This window comes from Sapajus apella, unplaced genomic scaffold, assembly GCF_009761245.1.
Source record: "Sapajus apella isolate SASKATOON/1434 unplaced genomic scaffold, GSC_monkey_1.0 scaffold25, whole genome shotgun sequence".
Classification (NCBI taxonomy): domain Eukaryota; kingdom Metazoa; phylum Chordata; class Mammalia; order Primates; family Cebidae; genus Sapajus; species Sapajus apella.
The window spans coordinates 9,177,653-9,203,273 of NW_022436965.1; the positions used below are offsets into that span (position 1 = coordinate 9,177,653).

General features: G+C 45.5%; 1 protein-coding gene across 8 annotated transcripts in view; it reads right to left on the reverse strand.

Annotated features, from left to right (window-relative positions):
* Positions 1–25,621, reverse strand: part of CACNA1E (calcium voltage-gated channel subunit alpha1 E) — a 502,806-nt gene that overhangs the window by 305,321 nt on the left and 171,864 nt on the right. For all 8 annotated transcript variants that reach the window (XM_032291227.1, XM_032291223.1, XM_032291222.1 and 5 more), the window contains one exon: positions 349–454. In XM_032291227.1, coding sequence (XP_032147118.1) covers positions 349–454 — 106 coding nt within the window. The remainder of the gene's footprint in view (positions 1–348; positions 455–25,621) is intronic.

Genomic DNA, 25,621 nt, shown 5'->3' on the forward strand with positions numbered 1-25,621 from the left:
TAACCACAAATACACACAAGAACTGAACATCCTTCATCCTCTCCCCTCTACTCCCCCCACCCCTTCCTCTTGTGTCAGAAGTCCCTTAGGAAAGAGGAGGGAAGAAGATGGACCTGTGCCTGCCCTTTCTTCTTCACTGGCTGCCACACAGCACAGACACAAGTGTTTGTAATCTCTTCTCTTTCTTGTGAAAATCCCCATGGGGTCTGTCACTAACTTGTCTCCCAGCAAAGAGCAAATCCCTCCCAGAACTCACAGGCAGGAAGGGAAGGGGAGAGCGATACAGCAGAGAAGAAACCACAGAAGACAAAGAAAAGGGGAAAGGGGAGAAGGAGAGGAGGCACATACCAGCCTTCGGGACATGGGGGTCTTGTCGTCCTCAGGAAGATGCTGCTCCAGAGCGAGGACTATGCAGTTGGCGATGATGGTGGCCAGAATCATGTACTCAAACGGCGTGGGAAAGTGGAGTTAAGGAACAAATTCACCAAACGAGAGAGACACAGCCTGAAAGATGGCTGTGCCCATAAGCACACAAGCTCTATCAACCCGCATTGTGTCTGCACAGTTTGCATGATTTATATTTGTAAACAGGCAGGCAGGGCAGCGAATGGTCCATGGCATGTGAAAACACAAACATTTGTACCTGGTCTCTGAACACAAAGCATCGTCTCTAAAAAAAGAACGTATGTAGCCAACACATAATATAGCTGGGCCTATGGCGGACACTGCAGTTACTGAGTGAAATCAATACCAAATCCAATAACCAGAGCTGACAATGGAAGTAGGAAGAAGGGAGGAAGGAACGTAATTAATGCCATAGCAAACCCCTGTTTTCCCCAGCCTTCAAGCTGCTGGACTGGGTAACGATGCTTGTGTACAGATCCAGCTGCTGCAATCCCTTGGGCTCACAATTGGAGTGCCCGCTTCTAGAACCGCTGCTCCACTGAGTAACAGAAGATCCCCTGGAAAAGAAACAATTCTCTCCATGTGAGCTTTCTTCTGTTTTAAAATTCCATTCAGCAATGTACTTCTGGGGGCCAGGAGAGGCTTGCTTTCTCCCACCTTATTTTCTCCTAAGCATCTGCATATGCAGTAAAGGGACTGATCACGAGTCTAAATCCAGGACAGCAAAGTCCAGTCCTCTAAGAACCACACTGTAATGAATGAATGCGGCTTTTTTTCTGTTAGATGTTTTTGAAAATAGGTGAGGGGCTCCCTGTGCCTTTTCAAAAAACAGGACTATGACTCGGGTGCCAGCATCCTGAGACTCCTGCAGGAAACTTTTGCTACATGCTGGAGGGAGGTGGGAAGGACTGTCAGAAAACAGAGAGAGTGCTGGCTCACCCCTGTAATCCCAGCACTTTGGGAGGCCAAGGCGGGCAAGTCACAAGGTCAAGAGATTGACCATCCTGGCCAACACAGTGAAACCCCGTCTCTACTAAAAATATAAAAATTAGCTGGGTGTGGCGGTGCACGCCTGTAGTCCCAGCTACTCGGGAGGCTGAGGCAGGGGAATCACTCAAACCCAGGAAGTGGAGGCTGCAGTGAGCCATGATCATGACACTGTACTCCAGTCTGGAGACAGAGTGAAGACTCCGTCTCACCAAAAAAAAAAAAAAAAAAAAAAAAAGGAAAGCGAGGGAATTGCCAGCTCCCAGCGTTGTCATTGTGTGTGTTGGGATTTCATTCTATAATTACTGTTACAACAAACACAAGTTTGCTACTGCAACTGGTCTTGCTGAGCAACCTGTGCTCTAGAAGATTCTGGAATCCAAGCAGGAGAGAGGAGCAGTAGATCTGGCAGAGTGGAAGGAAGAAAAGGGACTGGTCTTGTTTCCCCACATCCCCAGGCAGGCTGTGTAGGGTGCAGGGCCTGGAACCCTCTCATGGAGTACAGGAGAGCAAATCACAGCCATTCCCACAATGTCCCCCATCCTGTCAGGCTATCCACGGCAGTAACACAACATTAAGTTAGCACCCAGGGCCTCTCTGGGGAGGGCAGGGTAGAGGGCTTGGGGCAATGTATACAATGGGATGTGAGCTGTTTACCCGTTGCTCTGGTCATGGTGCTGGCATGGGGGCTATAGGGCTGAGATCTGGCTGTGTGTGAACCCTGAGTCCTTCTCTTAATCCTCATTTAGCAGTGCCTTCTCCTCCCCCACCACCATCCATCCCTGAGTCACACTGGAGAGTCACACTCACTCGCCAGCAGCTGACCACCATCCTTCCTTCCCACACACCACTAACACTCACACAGCACACAGATCCCGGAGACTGCTCCACGGGCCTCTGCTGCCCTGAGGCTCAGCCAGTGGAACTAAAAATGGGCCCAGCCTCAGAGGACCTTAGAGCCTGTCCGCTGCCTCCACACCCCACTGTGCCTGCTTAAACCCTCCCACTCAGAGGGGAGCCTCCCCACATGGAAAGTCCCTCAGCACCCATGGGCATTTCTCCTCTTTCAAACACTCTGGGTGCCAAGCCCTGAGAGCCAAACATGCCAGCAGACACACACCACAGATGCCCACCCAACTAGCAAGCCCATCTTCTCAGGACTGGCCCCGCAACACAGGGCCACCCATGCCCAGGGCACCCATTGCCCATTGATCACAGGGGAGAGCTCCTCACCTCCCATCATGGCTGCAACCCAGACCTCTGAACAAATGCAGAGTGACCAGAAACCACCCCAGGACCCAGTGTCCCATAAGCCTTCTGAATAGTCGAGGTTGCCCTGGGCCTGGCGCAGGCACCCAGAATCCCAGACTCAAATTACAGATGGAAACCCGGCCACAATGGCGGCCAAGGAATCCATACCCTTTTCTGAAAACATGCTTGGGGGATGGGTCCAGAAAGGGAACTGACAACACATATACAAGTCATTGCTGAAAAACAATAGGAACTGAGGGTGTTGAGAGCAGTGTTCCTAAAATGCAGGCCACGAAATACTAGTGCTATAGGAACCAGCTGTCAAACCAGTGAGGGGAGGTCTGGGTTGGATGAAGTTAGGCAGGTTTCTCCTCAGCGGGACTTCTTGGAGCCTTTAATACTTTTGCATAAAGTGTGCACACACCACATCACACCCCATCACACACACACACACACACACACACACACACACAAAGAGGGTTGTGGACAGCCCACAGCATTTCCCAAACTTGCTTCACCGCAACTCTTGTTTTCAGAGCATCGCTCTTGAACAGTGTTCCCAGGAACATACCTGCGCAGCCCGGACACAAAGGGTGGGTCTCTCTGCCAGTCCCCAAGAGTTGGGGGAGGAGGACTGGTGGCTCTGACTGGAGTGAAACCAGGGACTCTTCCATGTCGTCCCCTGTCCTTGTTCCTAACAAAAGTGCTCACGATAGTGTGGGCTCACCTGGTCACTCCCCACGGCTGGAAATGGCGCATGCAATTTCAGACACCTGATCAGCAGATCCAAGAAGCCCAGCGCCTGTCCTGGGGGGTGGGACTGGGCAAGAGTCTTTTCTCATTCAAGCTGCAGACCTCTCGCATTCTCATGGGTCTATGTGGGGTCTATGGTTGTTTTGGGAGGGTTGAATCTTCTTCCCCTGAAAACCTGAAAGTGATAGGCACAGGCTTAAAAGTAGATGGGTTCTTGGTGCAAGCAAGACGGGTCCTGGCAGCCATGTGCCTCCAAGGCCTCCCCACTCACAATATCCACCTGGACCATGGCAGCTCCTCCACTGCCCCTGACTCCCTGCTTCTACGTCCATGCCTGCCTTTTCCTAGCCAACTAATCCAAGTATACTGCTCCCTGGAAGGACCTTTAAGCTCAACTAGCCCAGAATGTCTAAGTGCAGATATATGAGGTTTGTATGGACACAGGGTAGCTCAGGAAGGTGTGGCCGTCACCACTGCAGGATGCTCCAGGTCGGGGAATGGCTCTTGGCCCAGGTGCTGATGAGTCAAACTCCCCGTGACTGCCCAGGTATCTGGGTGGCTGAGAATTCACAAGGTCTTGATAGTTGATGTTACCCAAGGCCCTAAGGCTAGAATCTAAAGTTAGGAGTTAGGTAATTCACAGGTTCTGAGCAGACCCTATTCTCACTTCCTCTCCAGCCAAATCCTCTGCCCAATATCTGATGTGGAACCCATTCAGAGCAGCAATCTTCTGGCTTAAATTTTTTTTCTTAATATTTTTAAAACTGTTCAGATGTATATGCCCTTGAGAGAGATGTCCCTTTTCGCCTTATAGGGCATCTAGACCTCAAGATGAATTCATGGCTGCGGTAATGAAGAACCTGAGGTGAGAATGTGGAGATTCTGCATATCTGTGGGGTACGTGAAAGAATGCATTGTGGCAGGGAAGTCTCAGGTGAGGTGAGCGGAAGAGACCATCCAGTTCTGCCTGGGCCCCAGCCACTCTCCCGTACAGCCCTGTTCCTTAACCTCTTTTCCTTTTCCCTTTCTGAAGAAGCACAAAGAACAGGCATTTCCATCTGGGTGCTTCTGCCACCACTTGCAATGGCCTTTATCTTTCTGGCCATATATCAAGACCAAGCTGAAATGTCACCTTGTCAGTGAAAGTCTCTCCCCGTGCCCCACAGCTCTTTGAACTGTGGGACTGTATCATTTCTTCTCCTACTTAAATCCCCAAGAAACTGTACCTTGAAAGCAGGAGTTTTGCTTGTCTCTCTACTGGCAACGCTTAGCAGAGCTCCAGGTACACAGTAGGAGCTTCGTCAATGTTCAGTGCAGATAGGAATGAACAGGAGGCATTCACTGAGGAGCCATTGTAAAGACAGGGCTTTGCTCACCCACTCTGGCCTGGGCCAGGGCTCCTGCTCACTCCCACCCTTGCAGGCTGCCTCAGAGGCGCCACTCCCATTTCTTCCCAACAGCAAAACTTCACACCCAAAGGCAATGGCTCTGCTACATTCCCAAAGGGAAGAGAGCCTAGATGGCAAATCACACCCACCTGCCCGTCAAGCTAATGTACCTCCACCTAGCAGACTGGACAAACACATGACTTGGAAAGGTCAAAGGAAGCTCCGAGTTGCCACGGCCTCAAAGATCATCATTACCCTTCAAGGCAACCACAATCAGGGACACGACAGAAGTCTATCCAGGACTCTGACTCTTTCTGTCCTGGAATTCAATGACACTCATTACGCTCTGTGCTTGACACTGAATACCTTTTAGGGAAGAAAATCTATCCCTGGTGTCCAGATTGCTTGTTTTGAAACCTTGAACAAATGGAGCTGATAAAGCAGTGAAAACTGGGAGCCACAGGGCAGGCCCTTGTCTGCCTCACTCACTACGGCGCTTGGCACACAGTGGACCTCCAGTAACTGTTATTTTATTAATAAATTAATACTCAATTGATAAATGAATCATATAGGGAAACTAGAGCCAGAGGTATCCTTACAAAAGGTAACTTTTTTTTTTTTTTTAAAAAAAAGAGAAGGGAGAGGAGAAGAAGAAAAAGCTCTGTCTTGCTGGGAAGATGATGAGTCTTCTCTCAGTAGTGGGGTTATTTTCACTTTCTTGTTTACTCCTTTATCCATTTCTGAGTGTTTGAATGAGCATGTGCTCATTTATAACAATAAAATCAATTAAAGCTATAAGTATCCTTAAAAAACAAACCAACAGGCCAGGCGCGGTTGCTCACGCCTGTAATCCCAGCACTTTGGGAGGCTGAGGCGGGTGGATCACGAGGTCAAGAGATCGAGACCATCCTGGTCAACATAGTGAAACCCCGTCTCTACTAAAAATACAAAAAATTAGCTGGGCATGGTGGCGCGTGCCTGTAATCCCAGCTACTCAGGAGGCTGAGGCAGGAGAATTGCCTGAACCCAGGAGGCGGAGGTTGCAGTGAGCCGAGATCGCGCCATTGCACTCCAGCCTGGGTAACAAGAGCGAAACTCCATCTCAAAAAAAAAAAAAAAAAAAAAAAACCCAACACAAAAATCCATCCCAACCTGAGAGTGAGGAGGAAGGTGATGGCCAGAGAAATCAGAAGAAGACTTCGGAGAGGATTAGGATTAAATGTGAAGAGAATAGAGGGACCTGGCCAAAAGGAGGAGATGGCCACGGAAGTGCTTTGACACCTGCAAAAGACGCCCCTGCTCCTGCCTTTCCTCCTGTACCAGCTCACTGCTGGCTAGGGGCCTCATTTCATAAACTTTCCGGCAATCTCCTCAAACACCCCTTCACTCCTCGCTCCCTCTAAGCCCATTAACGAGGACCTGTGTCACTCCAACTCTCTTTCTAGTCTAGCAGTTTCAAGACAATCATTAGGGAAATGATAAAAATAGGTTCACTTATTGATTTATCTCCTTTACCCAATGCTCCTTCCTTCCAACGGTTGACTTGTTTCCTTAGCAACACGGCTAATTTGAGCAGCACGACTCGGCCTGCACACCTGCCATTTGTTCATTTCCTTCTTGAAGCATAGAAAGCTGGGGCAAGGGTAGTGATGCCGGTTCTGCTGTCACCAGAGCCCTGGGGGTCTGGCCTGGAGCTGAGCCTTCCTCTGCCTGGACCTGAAGAGCCTCCCCATCACCACCCCTCAGGTGTAGATCTGCAGGTACAGTCCTGGAAAGGACTTAGTCAGGCCTCAGACAGTACATAGTGGGTGTCCCTGGGCACACATGCATTTCTATCACCATCAGGGGCTGATCCTGACACGCTTTGCACTCAGCTGTCTTCTCCCAGAGCCTATGACATCCGTGCACTAAGAAGGCCATGCTCCGAGGGATAAGGGGACACCAGGGACAGGCAGGCAGACAGAATGCTGTGCGCTCTCCTAACTCCAGCCTCATGGGGAATATGATTTTGTAGGGAGCAGCCGGTAGGCACTTAGGCACTTCCTGGAAACTCCTGTGGGGGTACAGAAGAGCCCACAGTCCGAGGGAAGGCATCCCTGAGCCTCCTTTACCCATTTCTGCCCCTCGCCCCAGGCCCAGCATAATCTCCCTATGAGAAGACCTGCCTCCTTTTCTCCCTTCAGCCTCATGTTTTTGGATGTCCTTCTACCTCTTCCACACGTGCCCATAAATATCATCCTAATAAGTGGACTTTGACTCAAAGATAGTAACAGAGAAAGATCCTTGACTAGTCTGTGATGCCCTCAAAGCATGAAACCAAACAGACATATTACATGTGAACAGGAGTTCAATGCAGCTATCCAAGGATTCTCTGTGACTTCAGAATCTTCTTCAAGACCTGGAGTGCAATGGAGAAAATGTAACTTGGGAACGGCAATCAGAGCCAGGGCTCCGACTCCAAAAGCTGTCCCAAAACAGTACTCGAGTCAAGGGAGGGTGATGACCATCCATTCCCACAGAGCCAAACCAGAAATACAAAAGGACTGAAGCCTAAAACGATGCAGGAATCTGAACTCCCTCCGAAAACTGTAAGGTGTTGCACAAATACAGTTACTTTCATTATCCTACTGACTCAATCTTTCAGCATCTACTGTGACTCGATGCTCTGGGGGAAGCATCTCTTGGTGGCCACAGACTCCAGCCCTCAGGAGTGGGCTGGCTGGCTGTAGCCATGGGCTGTCATGGAGGAGACCAACCCCAATAAAGGATTTAAAAGAAAATTATGGTAATGGGCTCCGGGAAAAGAGCAAAGACATTTGGCCCAGAACCTCCTGAGAATATGGAAAGCGCATCCAAACACCAGTCCCCAGAGGAGGATTTATGAAGCTGATGGCTCTGATGCAATCTCTCCCAGTGATTAGAAGGGATATTAATCACACCCAAGGCCAGGGCTAAGAACAGGAGGGGCTGAACCATCACAGAAGTCTGGCTCCAGTTCCCACAGACCCTGATGGAAATGCAGTGAGATCATGCTGGTGAGGTCATATGCCCCTCATCCGAGCCGGCTGAGAACGATGCATCTGTCCTGGAGGGACGATAATACCAAAGACACAAGACCTTGTGCCTAAAACCCAGGCATAGCAACATTGATGGCAGCCCAAAAGAGACCAACTTCAGCAGTGTGTCTGCATACCTGACGGTCTTCCTCACCTTCCTAGAAGCAGACATTCTTACAGAACTCTCCACCTCCAAACCTGTCTATACAAAATAAAAATTCAAACCAGCACAGTTCAAACAGGCATGGCCTGGCCAGGCACAGTGGCTCATGCCTGTAACCCAAGCACTTTGGGAGGCTGAGGCAGGTGAATCACTTGAGATCAGGAGTTCAAGACCAGCCTGGCCAAATGGTGAAATCCTGTCCCCGTGATTAACACAAAAGTTAGCTGGGCATGGTAGTGCATGCCTGTAATCCCAACTACTCGGGAGATCGAGGCGGGAGAATTGCTTGAACCCAGGAGACAGAGATTGCAGTGAGCCGAGATCGTGCCACTGCACTCCAGCCTGGGCGACAGAGTGAGACTCTCTCTCAAAAACCAAAAACAAAAAACAGGTCTGGCCAAGCCAGCTCCCTTCCTGGAGGGATGTTTCACATTTTCTCCAGATCATGCCATAAAATTGAAGTGAATACGAGGTAAAAAGATGGAGAGCCAAGAGGACTTTCCAATGCCTCTCAATAAGCCGCCCCACCCTGCCCAGGTGAGAGGGCCCAGGTGAGGAGATAAGCTATGGTGCAAGGAGCCTCGGCCCAGGCCTCCTTCTCTACTTATTTGCACTCACTCCTATGGCTGCCCTGGCAGGACACGGCCGCCCAAAACAGATCAACCCAGAAAGGGAATAAATGGACGGAACTATTCCTGGAGATTCTGAGGGCTATAGATGAACTTTTCAATTCTCTGAAAATAAATGTTAACCTTCCAAATGTATCAGTATATAGACCACCTTCCTATTTGGGTGGTCCACACTTTCGGGTTTCTTGTGTCTGTTCTGGGCTAATCAACAGAATGTGAACCACACATCACCTCCAAAGGGCAAGAGGGCTCAAGCCCTGTGTTTCTCCATGTGACAGTTAGCAGTACACAACTCTGGCTGCAAACCTGCAAGTTTACACGCATATTCCTCCCTCCCCTCTCCCACCATGGCAAGAGACACACACTGTCAACCCGCAGAAAAACATGAAAGAAGGCTCTGCAAACTCCATACTGTCCCATTTCATCATCTCACTGCTTTCCTTAGTGCAATTTTTCTCACCACCCAACCTCATCTTAAAAAGAGAAAAAAAAAAAAACAGACTAAAAAACCAAACCCCTTTTCTTTTTTTAAAACAAAACAAAACAAAAATGCATCATGTGACTTCCAGCCTTCACATCAGTTTTTTAACTTTGGTTTCCATGGTGGTGGGATGCAACCTGCCATCGCCATGACAACAGCTGCCTCTGTTCAAATTCACCATCTGACAGGCAGTCCTGAACAGACACACACCTCTCTCTTTCTCAATCCTCCCTACTCTCTCTCTCTCTTCCCCCTTCCTGCTGTCAAGAAGATGGAACCGCCATCACACCTACTCTTAAAGACTTAAAACCTAATGAATGAAAGACAAATAAAGCAATATTAAGGACATACCAAAGAGGCCTTTTGTTTGCCAATACAATCCTGCTGCTCTCTCATGGAGGTCAATGAACTCAGTTACTCAAAACAAAAGATCCTGAGCATTACCCATTTAATGCTGGCTGTGAAGCCAAGTCCAAATTCTCATTACTTTAGACTAAAGAATTCCCAAGTAGCTCCCAGGACCCTACCCTCTGGATAAAATGACTGAGAGGAAGTGCACATGATTGCCACTTTGGTGAACCGACACTGAGGTCAGTTCCAGACACATCTGGGCCCTGATTCCCAAAGGATGGGGAGTGCTGGTTCTGAGAAAATAAGACAGTACTGGCTTCCTCCCTCCTCCCACTGCCTGTGCCCCTTGCAGTTACAGACAGGTGGGTAAGTCTTAACAAATTCACTTGTTTTGTGTGTGACTAGATCCTGGACTCAAAATGCTGTCATTCAACATAGTTTTGGTGAACAGCAGACAAATGATTGAACGCCACAGAAAAGGGAAAAAAGAAAAGGGGAGCATTAAAAGCCTCTGGAAGAAAACAAAACAGCAGTGGGGAAATTACCTGTTTCAGAAACGAGAATTTGTGTTATGATGACACACTGATGAATTGGAGCCCATCAAGAGTTCTGGCAGCAACACACATTTGAGGGAAGGCGACAACGAGGTGCAATCAGCAACCCCACCCAGGACTACACCCCACTTCACATCAACACTGGCGTCTTGGAACTGAGACAGCATAAAGAAAATGAAAAGCCTTTTGTCAAAGCGTCCATAGATCACCTGTGGGAAAATGTTTGTTTTCCTCTGAAACCTCTGCAACTGTGCCCTGGCGTTCAAAGACACCTACGGAGCCTGCAAACCATGTGAGAAAATGTTGAAGGAACTAAGGATACTCAGCTTGGAAAGGGAAGACTTGAGAAACACATCACAGCTGCTTTCAAATATCTGAAGGGCTAGCTTGTAAGAGGGGGCTCAGATGTTTTCTAAGTTATTCTGGAGGCAAAGGCTAAGACCCAACGTGCAGAGTACCCACCGAAAGACAGATCTGGAGCAATAGAGAGAAGAACTGCCACTGTTCCACAAGTGAATGAACTATTTCCTTAAGTAGAAACCAAGTCTTATGCTAATGGATGTCTAACATCGGGGAAAAGCCCCAGTGTGTGGCACTGGAAAATCTATGGGGTATAAATACTCTCCCCATGGCCAATTTCAACCTACCAACTCGACATCACTAAACATGGAGTCTGGAAGAGACACACACAGAAGACACTCAAGAGCCGCGACAAGCCAGTTCAAGCACAGCACTTATTGTGAGTTCCACATCCCCAGGGGAGTGTCCAGGATGTTAAGGAGGAGGCTCCTGTATTTGATGGTAGTCATGCTGGACCAACCTTCCTATGCGTAAGGGGTGAACCAACCAGGTAGGAGGCAAGGTCAACAACTCTTAGTCACTCGTTCAAGGGCCTCCTGGGTGAGCCTTACTCTGTCCTTCAGCCTCAAATGGCCTCCTCAGCTAGACCTGCGTTCAGGACATCTGGCCCATCCCCCTCCTCACAGAAGGCTGTTACCTGTGCAGCTGGAGGTGTGTCAGAAGCAGCCACAGGTGAATGGCTTTGCCAATGCAATGAAACTTAAGAATTAATCACCCCATTCTCTCGGGCTACATTTCAAGATACTCCGGGGACTCCTGCTATTTCAACATAGCTTGCAGAAAAACTGAGAGGAAGCAGCCAAGATGTGATCAAAGCACACTCAAAAAAAAAACAGAAGGAAGTCAGGTAATTGGCTCCCCTCAGTCTAGAAGATCAATGGACCTCAGCCATGGCTGGACTACAGAATCACCTGGAAAGCTTTTCAAAATTAAGGATACAGGTGTCCTATCTCTGGAAATTTGGGTTTAATTTGTCTTGCCTGCAGTCTAGGTATCAGAATTTCTAGAAGTTCCCAGGCTGATTCTAACGTGCAGCCAGGCTTTGAATGCTGGGGGCCAAGAAAGTTAATGGTGTCCTCCAATCAGGTGAGAGAACAATGATGGAAACTAGAATCCCAGTGGCACTGCAGTGGGAACTGAAAGGCGCCTTAGAGTTTTACTAACTATTCCAACACACTCACTTTAGAGATGGAGATACTGAGACCAGAAAAGGAATGAGACTATTCTAGAACCAGGGCTAGAAACCTCTTTGGACTCTCAGCCCTATACCCTGAAAAGCTTGGAAAACCATGATCAGAATAGTTAAATAAAGTTCCCTGATCTCTTAACTCCAACTGAGAATTCTAAAAGAAAAAGATCTAGGGATCTTTTTATTTGAGCTGCTTCCTCCTTCCCGGGAGTATTCAATTGTTCTCAAAGAGCTTACTTCTTAAAGTAGTATCTGGATAGTTTGCCTTTCTCATAGCTACTGAAGAGCCCAGCAACCATTCTGAGATGAGTGCTTGCCTAAGCGTCCATCTATTCTCCCATCTGCTGAGATCGCCTCTTGGTTTTGCACTAGGTAGAAGTCCGCTGCCTACTGAGTCCTACACGATCATTTCACAAAGTTCTCCAGCAACATATTTGGGAAAGAAGAACATTAACCATTTTTCTGAGTCACTGTTTCTGATTCTCACTGGATCTCTGCTGGGTGTCTTCACCTCTATGAATATCTTCATCTTGTCCACTCTTATTTTTTCTTATGTAAGTCCTTTCTTATTGGTCATGATCCTTACATCCACCCTCCTGTGCCCCAAACACCAAAAACATATACTTGCTAAGGATGAGGAAGCCCCAGAAGAGAAAGAAGGGACTAGAGGGAAGATGACTGAGCACAGAAAGGGAACAGAGGAAAGAAGAGAAAATGTGACAAAAGGAGGCTGGCACTTGGTCAGGGGCCCTGGGTTCTAGTCTCTGCTCTGCCACTTATTGAGGGACTTCCAGCAAGTCACTTAACCTCTATGGCCTTCATTTTTCTTATAGGTAAGTGTGAGTTTGATTAGAGTTTCTCTTCATTCTCTATAAATGTAATATTCCAGCATTCTGTGATGCTAATGAGGAACATGATGGGAAGGGAAATGGGGGAGAAAGAAAGACCACTCATGATTACAACTGAGAGAAGCCATTTTTGGTGAAATTACTAATGAGGACATCCCACAATAACATTCAAAATGGTAACCCTGGCACGCCCAGGGACACCTTCAAAGGGTCTAGAGTCCATGGAAATACTTCCAATTGGCAAGCATAGGAGCTCCAGAACAGTTGGATTGGCTAGAAGCTTCTCTAACAGAGAGTTAATGAAAAGCTAGAATCCTCACAATGGTGGCCTGGGGGTGAACCACTGCAGAAAAGGGCAGCTTTTCTAAAAACCTACAATAAGCCTTTTCTATATTCTTTATCAGGATATAAGAGTCTTTTTGCAGTCTCTCTATACCCCAACCCTCATTTCCTTAAAAAGCTGCATTTGGTATGTGAAATTTCAAGAGGAGGTCATGAAGGCTGCTACCTCCACACTGCGGCTCACACTAGGGGTACCCCAGAACAGAAAGGACTGAGGGTAGGCTTCTTTGAGAACTGGAAAAAAGAAAATGGACTTTCCATGCTCATATCGAAACAGGAACTGGCGTTTCCCAACCAAACGGCCTCTGCAGAGTGATACAGCAACTGTGGTGGTGGAGTTATGGGGGTGGCGGGGAAGACGAAATAGCGAAGATCTCAGATTCCAACTCAAGCTTGCATTCCAGTGACCCAGCAGGACGTCTCAGGTCCATTTCATGACCACCATAATGATGGAAAAGAGATCACTGCTCTTCTCCCACCTACTGATCCTTCACTCCTCCATGAGTTAGCCTCATACCCAATGATGCTGCAGATACATACAAGTAGTTCACAGTGTCATCCTCAAAAGATATTCTGTTAGGGAAGAGTACCTGCTGGTCTTCCAGTCTAACCCAAGGCAGCATGGAACAATGGAAAGAGAGCATCCAGTAGCACCAGTCAGACCATATCTACCTGTGACCTTAGGCTAATCATCTATAAAATGAGAACAATATCCACTTCACACAGGGTTGGATTAAATGATGTATTCCTCCAGAGCACACTGTAGAGTGCCTGTCCTACAACAGGCATTCATTAAAGATTAGTTTCCTCCATCCACTCTCAGGGATGCATACTGAGGAATAGAAAGCTCTCCAGACCTGGAGGGGGTCCCTATAGAGTGATGGTAAAATTATACGATTTAAAAAACACGAAGGAAAGAGAGAAAGAGAAACAGTAAAGCATATGATTATGCAGGTTGTTCTTTTTTTGCAGTGGAAGTATAGAAAGCTGCTAGAAGTTCTAATTTCCAGCTGGGCATGGTGGCTTACATCTGTTATCCCAGAGTTTTGGAGGCCGAGGCAGGTGGATCACCAGGTCAGGAGTTCAAGACCAGTCTGGCCAAGATGGTGAAACCCCGTCTCTACTGAAAATACAAAAATTAGCCAGGTGTGGTGGCTGGCGCCTGTAATCCCAGCTACTCGGGAGGCTGAGACAAGAGAATCACTTGAACCTGGGCGGTAGAGGTTACAGTGAGCCAAGATCGCGCCACTGCACTCCAGAGACTTCGTCTCAGAAAAAGAAGTTCGAATTTCCTAGAATCTATTCCTTTGCTTTGCTCTCCTGAGCCTGTCTACTGATGTTTGTGACAGAAATGAGCTCAGTCTTTCTGAGTGGGCATTTGTTCCTCTTTAATCATTGCCAGGGAAAGAGGTTACCCAGAGATGTAACATGCTTATCCATAGAACTTCAGGTGGGGGGAGGTGGTAGGGCAGATGGTGATCTCAAAAATAAATAAATATCTCTCTATGAGAAGGGAGGGTGCTCTTGCCAAAATGCCCAGATCCTCAGATTGACATAGGCCCATATTCCCCAGACCTGCTCCCTCCTCATGTTACCACATCCGCCTACTCACCCCACCTCCAGACAAGCCCACACCCTTCAACTGCTCCTCATATCAACAGACTAGAAGAACACATGCATCCTTGTGCATCCATATGGCTCAGTTATTTCACAAATACAAATTTCCATGCAAAAACAATCCAAAGTTAGCAGAAAGGAGAGGCAGTTCCTTTAACTTTGTAGGCCTACTCCTTAATTTCTTTTGAGTGTTCTGTCTGGTTTCCAGAAGCCAAGTGGTGCTTCCTAATTCTCCATTCTCATCCGCAACAGTAAACACTTCCCACAGGTAAAATGCCCCTAATATCCCTAGCAGAGGACCTTCACCAGGGTCCTCTTCATTAGGCACATTTCCAAGAGTTCCAAGCAATGGAGTTTTCTCCTTCCCCCCACATCACCCTAACCCTTCATGAAGCTCCCTCCATAGTTCATGGATTTCAATCTTTTCTCTCATATTTGATAAAACAAACATAGAGACCCTAAATACCCAAGAAATCTAAGCAGACAGGAAGTAGTTCACTAGGAGGCTGGCAACCCCCAGGAATAATATCTGCCCGGATGCCAAGAATCTAAAGGGGATTCGTCTACATGCCACCCATCAAGCCATCTGAAATTTCTGGCTGCCATTTTTGCTCAAACAAAGACAAAATCAAGTGAGTTTGTTTAAAGTTAGAGATCATTTTAAGTATCCTATCCGTTTTTATCAAAAGCTTGCTGGGAAAATTCTGCATCATTATTGCTCCTGAAGACATGTTTTCTGGTTGTAAATCCAAATGGGTCCTTAGGTACAATACTGGTATAAAACCAGCATTAGAAACATACAAAGGAAAACAGGTTTTGATGTAGATATTTTAAATTTTATTTTTAAAAATGTAAACCCAATAACTTTGATAGGGAAGAAAAAAAAGGCTTACGGAAAGACTAGCTTCAATGATTAAGAGCACCGGCTCTGGTCCAGGCCTCCAGCTCTTACTGTGCAGTCTTAAGGGTAGGAGTTAAGCTCTCCACACCTTAATCCTTCTCACCACGAAAGGCAGAAAACAAGAATGCCTGTCTCCATAGGACTGTCATGAAGAATCGATGCAATACTCCATGGGCAGCGCTTAGCACAGCAATGTGGCATACAGTAAATGTTCAGTAAGTGTTACATATTTATAAACTCTATCAACATTAATACTAATAACTAATACGTTTGCAAAGGGCTTTCATACGCATTAGCCAATGCTAACCTCACAAGAGTCTCATAAGGTAGGCAAAGCAGGGAAAGTGACCTCCACCTCACATCTGAAGACACTGAGGCTCAGGGAGGTAATGAGACCAATTCAAGGTCACGTAAACATTATCTGGGAGCACTCAGGTTCTTGGTAAGAGTCAGGAGGACTCTTGGTAAGTCCTTTTGGTAAGAGTCAGGAGGACCATGAAACTTGGTCAAAGTCAGGAGGAAGTAGGACAGCATTGTCGGAAGGAGAAAACTTAGCCGCAGAAGTTAAATGTTTATGTATCCATTAACCATATACTAATAACCAAGATTTATCCACAGCTTACTATTTGCCAAACATTGTTCTAAGCACTTTGCATGTATTATCTCATCTGACCCTCACAAAAATGCTATGATACACTATTTCCATTTTAAGCAAATTACTATCTCCATTTTACATGTGAAAAGTCCAAGGCATCACAAAGGTAAGCAGGTTGCCTGAGGCACACAGCTATGAAGTGGCAGAGGCGACACTGAGATTTGAATCCAGAGGTCGCGTTTTTAACAATGATACCCTAATACCCTAATGCTTCCGTGCAGAGACTGGTAAATCCTGAACTCTAAGGTGAAGCTTTCGTCAACTGGGCATTGGACGAGATGACATCTAATATCCCTCAACTCCTGAGATTCTAGGACACAACACTTTTATTGTCCAAGAAAGAAATAAAATATTGTCTGAGTCTCTGAAAATGATACCTAAAGTGGACTTTGGAGAAAGCCAGATAATACATCCTGCTTAAAATAGACATGAAGTAGTCATGAAAATGTGTACTGATTTCAGTAAAGCATGTGACAAGAATATCTCATACAATATTTTTACAGACAAAATACAGAACTGTCCGCAGGCTAAAGCACGGATCAGAATACTTGGGAAAAGCTCAACAGTCAGCACACACTGACCGATGCACTGACGATAAGCAGAAAGCGGAACCCTGATTCTAACTCTCTTTTTTATCCATTACTCGAATGAAAGCATTAAGTCTGTGCTGATAAATCTGCAGACGACACAGTGGTCAGGGTGGGTAGCTCACTCACGCAACAGCAGAGTCCACAGAGAGTGTGGTGTAGAAATCACTTAAACTTTGGAGTCAGACCATGTGGTTCAAGTTCACTGGTGGTGACCTTGGGCAAGCGATTTAATCTGCTTTCACCTCAGGTTCTCCATATTTAAAATGTGGATAATACACTTGCTTGATGTAGAGCCTGAAACTTGGTAGATGTTCAATGGATGTTAGTTCCTTGTTCTCAATTGAAAAGGATTTCTACAGGATGAACTGTTGGATCAAAAGCAAGGAGATAAAATGTACCTGATATAAACACAGAGTCTTGAATCTAGATTCAAAAATTAAACTGAATGAGAACAGTGTAAGAGAAAACTAACTCTGTCATCAATTCATATGAAAAGAACCAGAGATTTTAATTGACTACAACCTCAAGTCAGAAACAGAATGCTACTTCTGTAAAAAAATTAAAAATTAAAAACATTTTATTAAAAATCATACACACATACACACTTCAAAAAGTATTTTAATTGGGCCAGGCGCAGTGGCTCACACCTGTAATCCCAGCACTTTGGGAGGCGGAGGCAGGTGGATTGCCTGGGCTCAGGAGTTCGCAACCAGCCTGAGCAACACAGTGAAACGCCATCTCTACTAAAATACAAAAAATTAGCCAGGCGTGGCAGCATGTACCTGTAGTCCCAGCTACTTGGGAGGCTGAGGCAGGAGAATCACCTGAACCCACAAGGCAGAGGTTGCAGTGAGCCAAGATGGCACCACTGCACTCCAGCCTGGGTGACAGAGCGAGACTCCATCTCAAAACAAAAAAAAAAAAAAAAAAAAAAAGTATTTTAATTGAAATGAATGTGTTAAGTGCTGATTTTAATATGCATTGTCTTATTATCTGGTAATTAAATAATGTCCCCTCCCCTTGCAAGGATTTTAAACCAATGCTAAAAATTATGTGGTATGTGTTACGACACAGTAATAAATAAGGCGCCCTATGAGATCCCAAAGGACAAAGCTAGTCTTATTCAGCAAAGAGAAATCAAGGAAGACTTCACAGAGGAAGTGACCTCTGAGTACAGTCTTAAAGCCAGGCTCATTCCAGGTGGAAGAGCAGTAAGTACAAAGGCATGGAGGCCTGAAAGATGATGTCTTCAGAGATCAGTAGCTGCTGAAGCAGCTGAAAAGACGGTGATTACAGTGGTCAAGGAAAGCTGGGGCATCGTGCAGAGTAGCTCATGAGAAGCCCTGCACACCAAGCCAAGGAGACGCTGCCCAGTAACAAAGCTAATGAATGACAGAACCAAAGGGGAGCTTCAGCTTTCGGACTCATTATGCATCCCCTCTACCTGTGCCGTCCTGTACAGTAGCCACTAGCCATGTGTCGCTACTGAAATTTAACTTAACTAAAATTAAGTAAAATGTAAAATTAGTTCTCAGTCGCATTACTCACATATCAACTCCATAAGGGCCACAGGTGCCAAAAGCCATGTCTATCATCACTGAAAGTCCACCACCAGTGCTGTTCAGTGCCATAAGACCATCAAGGGAAAAGAAGAAGACTGAGTCTCCACTGCTTTACAAAACAGAAAACAGGAGGGAAAAGAACAGACAGAAGCTATAAGGAGGAATATTTCCACTCCCTATATCTTAAACTTTTTTAATAACAGAAGAGCACCCTTTCAGTGGAAGTATTCCAGCTTGACAGTCATCTTTCACAACGATGTAGAAAGAGTTTCTGCACTGAATTCCTGCCCTTTGGTTAGATTGCTTGTGTTCTATCACCGGAGCCTGGCTGACAGCCCAGTGCAACCATATCTCTCTAGCTCCTTCGTATCAAATTCCTGTCATACTCACTCACAAAGTGATGTTTCATTAACAATCACTACTCCTGATAGCCCAGCATCCCAACATCCCAAACAGTGGGAATTTTTTACATGGTAGGTGTTTTTAAATTGTGATTCATAGACCTCTAAAACTGAATGCAAAATGTATGTGCATTTTTCAGGAGAGACAGATCTATAACATCAACTAGATGTCAGTAGGATTTGTGATCCCAACATAGAAAGCAAATAAACAAACACTGTACTAGAGAGACCCAGTGGTCCCAACACTCCAAAAAGGGTCATCTAGATGCCATCTAGACACTTACTCAGGCCATCTAGACACTTATAGGTCATACTCTAAAGTTGCAGAGAGTTTCAGACTGACCCTTAGAAACCTAAGGAAACCCTACAACTGAATCATTTTAGAGCTCAACATCTGGTCTTCAAGGAGGAGGGAAGTGGAAGAAAAAAAAAAAAAAAAAAAAAGCAGAAAAATAAGCCCAAGGCACAAAAGTTGGATAACTCAGAGTCAAGTTGGGGAAGGTACCATCTGACAACCTCTTGCTGAGATGCTTATGGAACGCTCTCCTGGAAACCTTGGTGGTTCATTTTCTATGTTAGCCTACAGAAACAAACGCACCCAGTTAGATGTAATACCAGCTTACCAGCTGGGGAACTTGCCCAGTAAATCTAAAGCCTGCTGAGCTATTAGACCATTTTAAAAATAATGACTTTGTTCTAAGTATCACCTGATACATGACAATTGCACCAGGATTTACCTCCAGGTCCTATAGTATTTCCAGAACTAAAAGAACTGATTTCTAGAACAACATACCAATTCCTCTGTCGTCTGGTATAGCTGGAGAAGAACGCTTTGGTTCATTTAACCAAAAACAGTGATAAAGAGCTACTTATATAATCAATATGAATTATAAATCACACAAAGCTCAAAATACAATGAAGTGCACACACCAGTGGAACTATGTTGAATGTAATGCAATGAATGCTTCATTGGCAATATTCAGAAAGTACTCCAACATTCTGTGGTACCCTCGGGGTCACCATTACAAATCTCAGTTGTCATTATACTATACGCCAATTAATAAAGAATTCTATGTAATAAAATGCCGGGTAACAAATACTCTGTCTTTCTTTGTTTTTACAGTAAGAAAGCCTGCATCCAGTAATATAGAAACTGAAAGAATCCTAAGTATAATCATGAAGTAGCTAAATCTTGTCTTTTACAGCCTCTCAATTCCCATGTGATGAGTCTTCACTCCCCTCCCAGCCATCCCCTGCCCTCATACCACCTCCTGGCAACCCCCTGCCCCCTCACTAGGGCCACATCTGGTCTTACAGGTCTTATTCAGGGCAACACAAGGCACTTTGTTGATGCTTGCTGACTCAATAGCAGCCTATTTGGTTATAAATCATCCAACAAAAGTTTACTGAACATTCACTATGTCGCAGCATGTGCTAGGGGCTGGAATTAAATAGGGGCGTGTCCTTTCTCAGAACAGCCTGATCCCAGTGGTAAGTCCTGAGAGAACAAGATAAACTAACTCAAAGTTGATCATGACATATATTTCGCTTCATATGTCCCTGTTCTCAAGGTCATCAGCATTTTGTTAGAGAAGTCTCAAAGCCTCCTTACTACCCAAACCCAAAGTGTTAAGTTTTTGTTAGCAGCAGGGCTTTCGCTGGTAAATGAGAGAGAGTTAGGATGAGGAAACGCATCAGCAATTTGTAAGATTGGCCTTCTAGAAAGGCACTGCCAGGCAGATAACGAAACCGTGTACAGCAATGGTTTTCAAAGCATGATTCCAAGACCAGCAGCATCAGCGGGAAACTTGTGGCCAACGAAAATTCTCCAGCCCTACTCATACCTACTGAATCAGAAACTCTGGAAGTGGGGTCTAGTAATCTGTATTTTAACAAGCCCTCCAGGTGATTCTGAGACACAGTTCGACAGCCAGTTTTGTAGATGAAACAGGCAGACCACCTATGTCCGATTTCAACGCAAAGGAACTAAATGAGGAATTAGCCTTGATGTTGATGGAAATCACCTGCTGAAAGGAATGGTCCCTGATAGAAAAGCAGCAAAACAGTTCCCAGGAGCACACAGCTGGAAATTGCCAGGACGTTAGTGAGTGACTGTTGAAAATCCATTTCATGCTTTTTGGCTCTGACCAGTCCCATGAGACAATGGTGTGGAAATTGGGAAAGAGGCACAGAAAGTTTGAAAAACTTCCAACCTACAGCTAAGCTGAAGGCTGGGAAAGGCTCATGAGAATTAATTTTCCTCCCGGTGCTGGTTTTCAGAGCCTCCGCTCTAGATCCAGAAGGCCACGCACGATATCCCGCATCTCAGCAATGATGCCAGAAACTGAGCATCATCAAGGCTCCATCCATGATCCACAGCAGAGCATTTCTTCCTTTCCCCTCTAGCCTGCTACCCACCATCCAGCTGCATCCTTTCAATCCCTCCCCTAAAGGGAAGAAAGATGACCACCCCCCACAACCTTTAATGACACAGCCTTTGGAAAACTCAGGCATATATCTGAAAGAGGCTTTCCAAATTCTCCAGAGATGAGGGGAACCAATGCAGCCCAAATGCAGCAAAAATGCAGCAAAAGACCGAATGCAGCAAAAAAAAAAAAAAAAAAAAAAAAATAGAGAGCCTCAAGATTATGCAGAGTTACAACAGTGATTCAAATCAGCCACCCACAGGCAAAAAGACCACACTTGGCACAGGTGCCAGAAAGGGCCTCTCTCTGAAGCCTCAGCTGGGCGTATCATTCCCAAGCCCCGCCCACCTGCTGGGATTAACTACCTCTTTACAAATGGGTCTATTTGAGGCTCCTTTTTTTTTTTTAATAAGTAAGAGGATTAAGGGTGGAATATTTAGTCCTACAAATTTGGAGCTCAAAATACAATAAAGGAAGGTCCTAAGAAGTACCCACTACTCTGGGAGGTGGCGGGGAGGATGTCTTGGATAACCGACACATTTTAAAGTCATTCACTGCCGTTCCCCTTAATCTGGCCCATCTTCACCTTATAAGAATGCATCTTCTAGCTTCTACCTGCTTTCCAGAGATAGGGACACTGGGGCTCATCAAGGTTTATAAGGAAGCATATTCCGGGTGCTCAGTGAGCAAAGATACACCATAAACATCTCCCTGCAATAAGCTTAACTAAGAATCCATGAGGTTGGAGGAGTCTAAAAACTCTGTGCTGTACTTTCTGTCCTTAATTAGGATTGATGCTGGAAACATGACTGATGGGTGAACCCACACATGCATCCTCTCTGTGTAGGTTTAGAGGCTTGGGGAAAGTAACACTGATCCAAGCCCCTCATGTTTCTATCACTCTTTGGAAGGGACTGCTTTAGAAGCCACGTGGTGGTGGTGATGGTAGAGGTGGCGGAGTGTTGGTGAATTCCAGGCCTGTTCCCCACAACTACCCCTGCTCCCTGTAATTCCTATGAGAATTCACACTGGAATTTGAAAAAGAAATAGTTACAGATGACTGTTCCTTAGCTTGGTTGTTCAGCATTTCTCAGTGTGAAAACCCAAGATGACAACAGGATTCAGAGTGGCCGGTATCTTCCACTTAACCAGGGTCTCTGAGAAGAAAAGGCTACAAGGTGCATATTTTTGGGGCACTCAGATGTAACAGGGCTGGGTAAGAGGCAGTCATCATAAAAATGGCAAGAAAAAGTGTGTTACAAGATCTCCCCCCAGCTTCCTTCCTGTTGTGTCACGGCCCCACTGCAGAAAACAAAGGTCTTGGAGAAAAAGTGGATTTCTGAAGTTGGCCCTCTGTGAGAGACCTTAATCCTTTCCAAGAGGAAGACAAATAACCTTCCTTTTCTGAAAATCCTAGGAAAAACCCACACATATAATGAATTATTCACAAAGGCTGAACCTAAAAATGAGAGACGGAGAAATATAGAAAGATGAAAAGATGGGCAGAAAGAGAAAGTAAAGACCTGGTGTGTGTGTCTGTATCTCTCTGTTCTCTCTCTCTCCCTCCCTCCCTCCCCCCCCAGCCCCCCTGAATAAAAGGATATTAATTAGAGTTGCATTTAGCTTCCATCCTTTATGTCTTTGTGGTCAGTGATAAGCAAAATAAGATCAGCAGAGTCACCCCTGGTGGACTGAATTGCACATCTGGGCTTTGGTGTCTGGTGAGCTGTAGCTTTCCAGGCAGCCCTGTGCATGAGGTAAGGGAGGCGGCTGACCTGCTCATCAAACACATGGAGTCAAAGGTTTGCAAGAGTTCTGAGAGCTTAGCAAAGCTTCACTCCGTTTATTTTCACGAAGAATATGAAGATTGAAGGAAACCAGATGTTCCTATGAAGAAGGGGGAAAGCACCAGAGTTTGAGGGGGAAAAAACTCCTACATTTTGTACAGCAATGCTATAAAGAGATAAGTAATTTTGGATGGAGCTAATAATTTCAGAGTCTGGATGTTTCAGAAGAGGAAAAAAACAGGCTTGTTCTCGTTACTTTCCTCTTCCTCCTTTAATTCATAGCATGCACCGAGCCTATTGCAGAAAAAGCAAGTGGAGGGAAATGGAGAAATAATGACACGCAAACCAACAGACAAAACTATCACATTCAGGGTATTTTTGTCTCTATCCTCAAGTCATTTCATTTCTGTCAAACTCCTTCACTCCAACTCATTTTCCAGGCTGCATCCCAATTACAAATGGTCCCCACAACAGGTCATGGCCTGGTTTCCAGATGAAACATTACCCACACTTCATATTAAAAGCAAAGCCAACAGACAATTCAGAGATTGTCCTGGGATGCTCGGAAAATGAAGATCTTTCTACCACAGCTTCAGTGCCAGCTGCAGTCACTCTCTGTCTTACCATCTGCATCTGTGCACAGGTACCCGGACGATATGAAGCCCCTCTGTATTGTCTGGTCATAGGATATAATTACAGACTTCATCCTCGTTGGCTGCCGACGTCTTCCCTAATCAAGGCAACCTGACTCATGATTCACTAGAGTTACATCAAACCTGAAATTCTTACCAGGACCTCAGTCTACTATCCTGCAATGTGCTGCATGTTTATAGACAACCAAAGCAGAAGAAAAGGATATGCCAAAATGGGAGATTTAGGAACTAAAACTTTTGGTAATCCTCACCAAAATCCTCCAAAATAAGTCGACAGTCTACAACGGGAGATTCATAATAATAAAGCATATAATCTCTGATCCAAAGTCAGAGTGCTTTGGGGATACAACGAAATTCTCTACAATAAGAAATCATGGATTAATGCCCACAGGTTCGCTGTGATGAGCTTCATTATCTCAGGGCTGCAAACATATTCGACCTGCCTACTGTCAGCCATGTTCATTTCCACACAAAACATGTGCTCCCCTGAGGAGATGACCAGCGTGACAGGGGCATGGGGGGAATATCCTATTGCCCAACTCTGGAATAGAGTCGCCAAGCCAGACACACCACTTCTTCCCTTCACACCCCTGACCTGGAAAAGTTCAGACAAGTGTCGGGCATCACACAAACCACGTATGAGGTGCTGTATGCCCACAGGGTAACTGGCCGGGTAACTGGCCCTGGGCATGAACGAATGAGAGCAGGTAAGCTGCAGCATGGTGAACACGGGAGGGCACTCAGAACAGCCAACTGCCAGAGAAGAAGAGAACCCTCTGGATAGCTCTATTAGATGAGCAAAAAAGAAAAGGAGGAATCATATAGAATGTAACATCACATTTTAAATCACATTAGCATTTTTAAAAAGAGTATGGTAAGTGCCATAAGAAAATAAAATTATCTCCCTATGCAGATGTAGCTTCCAAGAAAAATGAAACACATTCAGAGTAGGCTGTTGACTTGCCACCAACTTCCATGCCAACTCTGGGCTGTCTTGGGTATTTCTTCCCATAAGAACTAGACCTCCCCTATTAATAACTGGATAAGGTTACCCTTCCCCTCCAAGTCAGGGTGAGGGTGTCCTAGAAGCATAACTTAAACCATTCCTTTTAGTTAACCAATCTTTTCAGACAAACATGATGAAAGACCAGTAATACGCAGCATGAAGGGACCACTAACACAGCCTATAGATCAACCTCCTCGTCCTACAGTGACTTTTTGCAGCGTATGATAAAGTGTAAGTCTCAAAAGGTGTTGTAATATGAACAAAATCCCCAAGCACGCTAGATTTGCATGTGTCAATATGAAACCAGGTCTTGGCATGTCTTCTGAACAACAGAACAACCTTCTTTTCTTAAAAAAAAAAAAAAAAATCTGGCCTTTACAAAGAGCAAAGAAGTACTTCCTAAACTTTAATGAGCATATTAATCACATGGAGATCTTATTACGATGCAGATTCTGATTCAGCAGGATTGAAGTGGGGCCCAGGATTCTGAATTTTTAGCAAGCTCCCAGGTGAGGTGGATGCAGCCCCTTGCTCTCTTTGAGAGGCAGGAATCTAGAAGATTTCACCTTGAACTAAGACCCCTCCCAACTTCAGGCAGGCTGAAATTTCTGAAGGACATCATTAATAATAACAACTAGTGTTTATTGGGTAATTAGGTAATGTTTTAGGGGTGTGATATATATTAACTCATTTAATTCTCCCATTATTATCATCCTCATTTAACAGATAAGACAACTGAGTCACAGAGTAAGGAAGTAACTTTTCAAGGTCACAGAGCTGGTGAAAAAACTAGGATTTGAACCCAGGCAGCCTAGCTCTATGGACAACCACTACACAGACTGACTCCCGGTAAGACCAAGCAAGATATTTTGGGAAGTTGGATGTTTAGAAAGGAAAGGAAGTTGAGACTAGGAATTTAGGTGTGTTTCCCATGGTAACCCAATGTTTCCACGTGGTCACCACCAGAGGGAATATATTAGTCAATTACATTGTACAGAAGAAAAAAAAGCAAACATGGTGCATTTAACATTTTCCAACAGGGCTCCACTAAACACCTTAGCAGATGTTCTCTGAACACTGTTACCACAGCCTATATGCTGTAGAACCACTGTGAAATTTCCAACTATGAAGACAGAGGAGACCATTGGGACAGGGCTCAGGGCCAAGGCACAGTGCATGATGCTAAAATCAACTCCCTCGAGAGTCTCTGGTTTGGGAGGAGTAAGACTGACAGCCGCACCTTGCGGGCTCGCAATGCCTGGTAGA